Genomic DNA, 8,042 nt, shown 5'->3' on the forward strand with positions numbered 1-8,042 from the left:
TGGTACGCAAAAGGTGGTTACGGAGGATTCAGAAACACCCATTCCCAGAAGATCATGTCAGATATGTCATGGGGAAAATACAAACCAGATGGTGCGCTGTGATGTATACTAAAAATGGCATCACTACCAATGTGTTGGGGTAACACAGGTATCTGAAAAACAACCCTGGAGTTGCGCCAAATGCAAAGCTGCAACCGGTGTCCAGGATACGTGTTCAAATACCATCAAACCTCCTGTGCTGCTTGGTAGTCAAAGTCAAAAGCAACCAGAAGCCGTTCCTGGAACTTCCTCTGCATCCCTCGTTCAACAAAAAGGCACTCAACAATCACAGGTCGTGAATTCAACCGGAAACAAATCAGCAAATGAGACCATTCCGAACATAACATCACTTCCACTGAAAGAGTCAGCAAACCCTGTATTAAGTAAAACGATATCAAATGCAAAATAGATGTTGCCAAGGAAACCTGCATCGAACGCGTCAGGAGTGTCCAACCGATCGACACAAACACTCTTAAAACTAAAGTTGCTAAAGCTAGAGGAGGAACGTGAATTGGAACGTCGACGAACTGCAGATGAGACAGCCAAGGATAAAGAGTTCCTGGAGAAGAAGTACAAGATACTAGAAGAAATGGCTAGTAAAGGAGGTTCGAATGACGGCGATGCTATGAGCCGCGCGGAGGAGTGGATGGATGAAACGGTGAATCAAAACGGAAACCAACCAGGTAATCTGCCCCCTCTTGGCCGCACGAGCTGCAACCGTTCTCAAATCAATACACAACGAATCAACTGCGCTCCGCTACCACAAACCACGTGCGAGGTACCGAATCAGACTCTCGTTCCAGTTTCTCAACAGCAGAATAACTACCATCCAGTGTATGATGATGATGACGTAGAACAGTGTCCGCTAACCCGGAAACAGCTGGCAGCGTGTCAAGCAATCTCAAAGGAGCTACCCACGTTTTCCGGTAACCCAGAGGAGTGGCTATTCTTGTCATCCTTCAACAGCACGACAGCGATTTGTGGATTTTCGGATGCAGAAAACATCATACGGTTGCAAAAATGTTTGAGAGGGCGAGCATACGAAGCGGTTAAAAGTCGTCTGATGCACCCGGCAAATGTGGTTGGCGTAATAACGACTCTAAAAATGTTATTTGGACAGCCGGAAGCCATCGTACACACACTAATCGCGAAGATCAACTCACTACCCGCGTTGAGGGAAGATAAGCTGGAGACCATTGTAAATTTCGCTGTCAGCGTGGACAACTTTTGTGCTACGGTGGACGCCTGCGGGTTAGAAGAGCACCTCTACAACGTATCGTTGATGCATCAATTGGTCAGTAAACTGCCTTCTTCCATAAAACTGAATTGGGCCCAGTACAGACAAACGCTGCCGGCAGTTAACTTGGCTTCCTTTAGCCACTGGCTTTATTCCCTAGCAGAGGCTGCTAGCGCTATAACTATTCCGAATGATATTGGAGACATAAGAACAACGCGGAGCGAAAACCGTGGAAATAAAAAAGGTAAGACTTTCGTGAACTCTCACTCCGAGGACGTCTCTCCGGAAACATACTCCCAGAAATCATCCTTTGTGAGGACAGCAAGCGAAGGCTGCATGATATGTAAAGGGATGTGCAAATCCATCTGTAAATGTAAACGGTTCCTAGAAATGTCGCGTGACTCACGTTGGGCAGTTGTAAGAGAATATGGACTCTGTCGTAGATGCCTGCGACGACACTATGGGGGATGCCAAGCAAGATTATGCGGTAAGAATGGTTGTCAGTTTAAACACCATGAATTATTGCATAACGACGAGAAAAAACCACCGAACGCTGAAGTCGTAGAAGCGATTACTCCTCAATCAAGTTCGAGTTCAAACCATCAGGGATGTCATACTTATCAAGTGAGGTCTAGCAGAACTCTATTCCGTTATTTGCCAGTACGTCTACATGGGAAGCACGGCTCCATATGCACCTTCGTCTTCCTAGATGACGGGTCAAGTTTGACACTAGTGGACAGTGATTTGGCAGATGAGCTGAGACTTGAAGGGGAAGTAAAACCCCTCTGTCTGCACTGGACAGGCGGCACACAGCGCCAAGAAGAAACCTCACGAGTCGTTAGTTTTGAAGTTGCTGGAATACGAGACGAATCCATTAATTCAGCCTAACTGGAGTAAGGACGGTCAACGAATTATTACCTCCACCACAAACGTTGAACATAGAGGAATTATCTCGCCTGTATCCACACCTCCGAAACCTTCCCATCCTCCCTACGAAGCTGTGCGACCAAGAATCCTAATTGGGACGAAGGATCAACACCTCACTCTCGTCCTCAAGAGTCGAGAAGGAGGACCAAATCAACCGCTTGCAGTGAAGACCCGCTTAGGCTGGACAGTGTGTGGGGGCGCCAATGAAAATGATACACCCAACCTAGTACATTCGATTTTTCACATTTGTCCGTGTGAAAACCGTTCAGACGATGACCTTCATCAGGCGATGAAGAGGTATTTCTCTTTAGACAGTTTAGGTGTAGTTAAATCGGGAACATCTCTACTCTCCAGAGACGAACAACGAGCACAATCTCTTCTTCAATCTCTTACAAAATTCACGGGAACACGTTTCGAGACCGGACTACTCTGGCGCTACGACGAAGTCCGTCTTCCAGATAATCGAGCGATGGCAATGCGTCGGTTTCAATGCCTCGAGAAACGCTTGATGAGAGATGCTTCGCTTGCATCAGAAAATTTCTGATTATCTACGCAAAGGCTATATCCGAAAGCTATCAGAGGAGGAACTTATACGCCCAAACCGTCGCACCTGGTATCTTCCTGTGTTCCCAGTAAAGAACCCTAATAAGCCAGGGAAAATTCGCATCGTGTGAGATGCTGCAGCCACTGCTTTCGGAAAGTCACTAAATTCATTTCTTCTGACGGGGCCTGACCAGCTTGCATCGTTGTTCTCTATTCTCATCCAGTTCCGTGAGCGTGCGATTGGACTAATGGGTGATCTGCGAGAGACGTTCCATCAAGTCTTGATACGGAACGAAGACCAACTTTGTCAACTCTTTTTCTGGAGAGATGAGGATGGTCAGCTGTCAACCTATGTGATGCGTGTTATGACTTTTGGTGCTTGTTGCTCGCCAAGCAGTGCACAATATGCGAAGAATATGAATGCAGAGTGGTTCAGATACCAGTACCCGACAGCAGCAAACGTTATTCAAAAGCGTCACTACGTGGATGATATGCTAGTTAGCGTCGATACGAAAGAAGAGGCAATAAAACTGGCAAAGCAGGTTACGTTCGTACACGCGCAAGGCGGTTTTGAGATCAGAAACTGGATCAGTAATTCTCAACGGGTACTGAGAGCTCTGGATGAGAACAGTACGAAGGAGAAGAACCTTGATCTCGCCCCGAATTGGCAACGGAGAAGGTGTTGGGGATGTGGTGGTGTACCGCGTCTGATGTCTTCTCATATAAAGTTGGATGGAACCGATACGAGCGCCCTCTCTTGGAGGGTCAACGTTGCCCGACAAAACCGGAAATCCTACGAATCCTTATGTCTATGTTCGATTCCTTGGGGTTAATTGCACAATTCCTGATGTACCTGAAGGTCCTCATGCAGGAAGTCTGGCGGCCCGGAGCTGATTGGGACGATGAAATTAACGGAGTACTCTTCTCCAAGTGGCAGACGTGGCTTCAGATCCTCCCACAAATCGAAACGCTCAAGATTCGTCGTTGCTATCATAGTCGAATTCCAACAGATTTTTCCGACGTGCAGCTCCATACGTTTGTAGACGCGAGTGAGGATGGAATGGTTGCAGCTTGCTATCTTCGTTACTCCCATGGCGATACCATCGAATGCACGTTAGTCGCTGCCAAAACCAGAGTTTCTCCGTTAAAATTCCACTCGATTCCTAGATTGGAACTTCAAGCAGCGGTGTTGGGTGTTCGATTGGCTTCAACAGTAAACGAAACCTTATCTGTGAACATCACTCGTCGAATTTTTTGGTCAGATTCACGAGATGTGATCTGCTGGGTCAATTCGGATCATCGGCGATTTACACCATTTGTAGCCCACCGAGTTAGCGAAATTTTGGACTCCACAGAACCAGCAGATTGGCGCTGGGTTCCTACTAAGCAAAATGTCGCGGGCGATGGTACTAAGTGGGTGAAACTACCGGACATGTCTGCAGAAGCTCGTTGGTGCACAGGACCACATTTCCTGATGTGCACTGAGAAGTATTGGCCGCAACAACCAACCGTGGCTAGGACAACAGAGACCGAACTACGCCCGTATTTGTTGATGCATGTCCAGAAAACTGAGCCGCTTCTCTGCTTCAGTGACTTCAGTAGCTGGAGAAAGATGGTGAACACAATTGCATACGTTCTTCGGTTTTCCAACAATATCATTAAGAGAATGAAAAGGCAGGCAGTTACGAATGGCCATCTTTCAATGGAAGAGCTGACCGCCCCTGAATCCCATTTGATCCGGCAAGCACAAGAGGACGCCTACCCCGACGAATACACCCTTCTTAAGAAGATGATGCACCAGTCTGGTGGAGCCACGCTTCCGAAAACTAGCGCTTTGTATAAACTTACCCCTTGGATCGACAAACACGGAACCATGCGGATACGAGGTCGTATTTCTGCCTGTGAGTTCGCGACCGAAGATGCCAAGAATCCGATCATTCTACCCCGTAACCACCACGTTACCAGTCTCATTGTTGCACACTATCACCAAAAATACCACCATCGGAATCACGAGACTGTAATTAACGAGATACGGCAACGTTACTCCATTTCTCGACTTCGAAGTACCTACTTACGGGTACGCAACAGTTGTCAACGATGTAAGAATAACCGGGCAATTCCGCAGCCCCCATATCATGGCGGATCTCCCACATACCAGGTTGGACGCATTCGCTCGACCGTCCGTGGCATGGACTACTTCGGTCCTATTACAATCGTAATAGGCAGGCGATCGGAAAAGCGATGGGGGATGCTCGTAAACTGCATGACAATACGAGCCATCCATATTGAGATCGTCCATTCGCTGAGCACTAATTCGTGCATCATCGCGCTGCGCAACTTTATCTCGCGTCGGGGTACGCCCCGAACGATCTATAGTGATCGCGGTACCAACTTTGCCGGAGCATGTCGTGAGATGCAGAAGGCAGAAGCTTCGGTCAACATAGAAGAGATGATGAAGGCGTTCGTTTCATCGGAAACCAAATGGGTCTTCCTCCACCTCTATCTCCACACATGGGCGGCTGCTGGGAGAGATTGATCGGAACAGTCAAACGAAACATGACGACTATTTTGTCAACGCAAAGACTGACGGACGAAGTACTGCGAAATGTTTTGGCCGAAATTGGAAACGTAGTGAATTCTCGACCACTTACTCATGTTCCGATCGATGACGATTCCGGCCCAGCCTTGACTCCAAACCATTTCCTCCTTGGATCATCCGATGGTACCAAACCTTTGTGCACTCTAGAAGACAATGATGCCGCATTACGGCAGTGTTGGCGTACATCGCAGATACTCGCGAATAGATTTTGGACACGTTGGCTGAGTTCGTATCTACCTGAGATCACCCGCAGAACTAAGTGGTTTATCAACACGAAGGCGATTGGAATCGACGACGTGGTAATCATTGCTGACCCTAAAAATCCACGCAATTGTTGGCCCAAGGGGAAGGTTATCGGAGTCTGTCCTGGTAAGGATAGACAACCTCGATCAGCAACTGTGAAAACGTGGAACGGTGTCTACGAGCGACCAGTTGCAAAACTTGCTATGCTAGATGTGCGGCGTGATGATGAGTAGGTCGACCTGGAGATCAACGTACCTGGGGGGAGTGTTGGCGAGTTCATGCCAACGCGCCGCTACTGTGACTCGTTTTCGACCAGCACACAAGAACCCAGTTCCGACAGTCGCTTTCACCAGCACAACCATCCCATAAACAATACTTGTCACTTTTCTATAGGTTTTCTACAAGTTATAGAAGACACAAAAGCTAAAGTACGAACAAGTAATCCTCGTGAGTGGAAATTAAAACCGAATCAGATTGTTTACTACGCTATTGTGCTATATAAAAAGTAATTAAAATCAATTGGAAAATTAATTATACAGGACTAACATTGAATTATTATTACGAATTTCCATTTATTAGGAATTTACAAAACGATTAAAACTATCAGTATTTGAACCTAACCTTAATTGGACTTAAAAGTAGTTAAAAGGTAAAACTTATAATTATTTATAAATAGTCATGACCTATAGTACGTACCTATAGTACGGACAGATACTCATGTCTTAATTTATAATACGAACAGGAAGTACGAATAGTGCAAATAGTTTGCGAGTGCAACTAGCACGAATCAGCTATATTTTGAATTTAAGACATTGATAAGCCACAAGAAGGGACTAAACGTAAGTCGAAAAAACCGGAATAGGTTTCATGCAAGCTTATAAAATATGAACTAATGTAATATACAATTTTCAGGAAAATAATAATTCCTCGCAGAACATAAAACCTTAGTTTTCGGTTGTTTGAATGCGGTATTATTATTTTGGAACACCCCGATCCGTGGATCTGTTGGCAATCTCCAACAACGATTGTTTGGTGCAAATTATGCAGCCGTGATGATATGTATAAACATGCAGTGGAGATAGCGGAGAGATAGCGAAAACAATATCCAAAGTTATAAACAAGCAACTTGAAAAAAATTACAGCGTAGTTCTACGTCAAGAATGCGGTCGTGTCTTGGATACAACCTCTTATATTTTGTTTCTCAATGATTAATGTTTGGACATAATATTGTCACGACGCAATGCATAAACGCTATCATGATTGTAATGTAGGGGAAAGTCGGGAAAGACGGACAGGTTAGGAAAGACGTACACCCCTGTATAATTGATAAATTACATTTTTATTTTAAATTTTAATGAAGAACAAACTTGCAATACAGTATATCAACAAAACCATTGACACTTACTGTGTATACCTAGCTGGCTTTCTGTTAAAATTATTAACCCTCCTGTACTCGCGTGCAAAATCATAACACGTATACTCGCGCACGGTGTCACAAACCAAAAATTGAGCTTCTCTGTAATGTTGCCATTGTGTATTTTTCAGGCTTTATTGGCATTTATTTGAAGAAGAGGTTATGATTGAATGAACAAACTCCAAAAAATATGTTTTCTTCGTCTTTATTATGTTTTAATAGTCATCTAATTCAGCCTCCTCAAAATAGAGTAATTTTTGATACTCCAACACAAATAATGAAATTCGAATTTTTTACTATTATTAATTAAAAGTAAGCAACTGAATATAATTCATGGAAGTATAAAGGGCTATAAAAAACATAAAAACGTATTTATCGATTGGGGTTTCATTGGTATGAGAATCAGAACATAGCATAAATGCATGCTCGAAACAAACATATTTTTTACATTCCATGCAGTTGTTGCACGTTTTTCTGGTCTTTTATCGAAGAGAAGAATATATGACGACCTTCTAGATAATTACCAGATGGTAAAGGTTCTGGAATATAAAGTTTGCATATTTCTAATATTCTTTGTTTCTGTTTTCTTAGTAAACTAAGAATTAATACCTTTTTAGATGGGGCATAAAAAGATGACATAAAAAGATTTCTAGGAACTTCATATTCCTTTTTCTTTTATTCTTGTCGATATTGTCCATTATAAAAAAATATCCCCGAAACTGTAACTGTTAAAAGTTACCATAAGCTACCGATTAGTTTATAGTTCACTGTTTACAATTCTTCCACAAGTGAAATTTTTTCACAAGTGTGTATATGTATGACCATTATATTTAGCGAATAACTATACGAAAGTCAAACATTTATATTTTGCTTTTGAACGTATGAAACAAACGACGAATAATTAATGTATGCCCTAAGCCCCTCAATTTATACATGAGGGGCTTAGAATGAAAGGGGTGTAAGTGATTTGATCGAATTCTCTCATCGACTCTCTCTTTTGGTCATAACGTAGCTGCAAATACATTCCAAGCTGTATTTGA

The 8,042-nt window shown here is 43.7% G+C and overlaps 2 protein-coding genes across 3 annotated transcripts in view; both read left to right on the top strand.

Moving 5' to 3' along the window:
* Positions 1-8,042, top strand: part of LOC129768696 (G-protein coupled receptor dmsr-1) — a 454,099-nt gene that overhangs the window by 382,564 nt on the left and 63,493 nt on the right. The gene's annotated exons all lie outside the window — the stretch shown is intronic.
* Positions 3,594-5,282, top strand: LOC129766522 (uncharacterized). The gene has a single exon (XM_055767089.1). The coding sequence runs from the start codon at positions 3,594-3,596 to the stop codon at positions 5,280-5,282; it is 1,689 nt and encodes a 562-aa protein (XP_055623064.1).

This window comes from Toxorhynchites rutilus, chromosome 2, assembly GCF_029784135.1.
Source record: "Toxorhynchites rutilus septentrionalis strain SRP chromosome 2, ASM2978413v1, whole genome shotgun sequence".
Classification (NCBI taxonomy): Eukaryota; Metazoa; Arthropoda; class Insecta; order Diptera; family Culicidae; genus Toxorhynchites; species Toxorhynchites rutilus.

Coding starts and splice junctions, on each gene's coding strand:
- LOC129766522 (XM_055767089.1), top strand. CDS start 3,594: ATGTACCTGAAGGTCCTCATGCAGGAAGTCTGGCGGCCCGGAGCTGAT.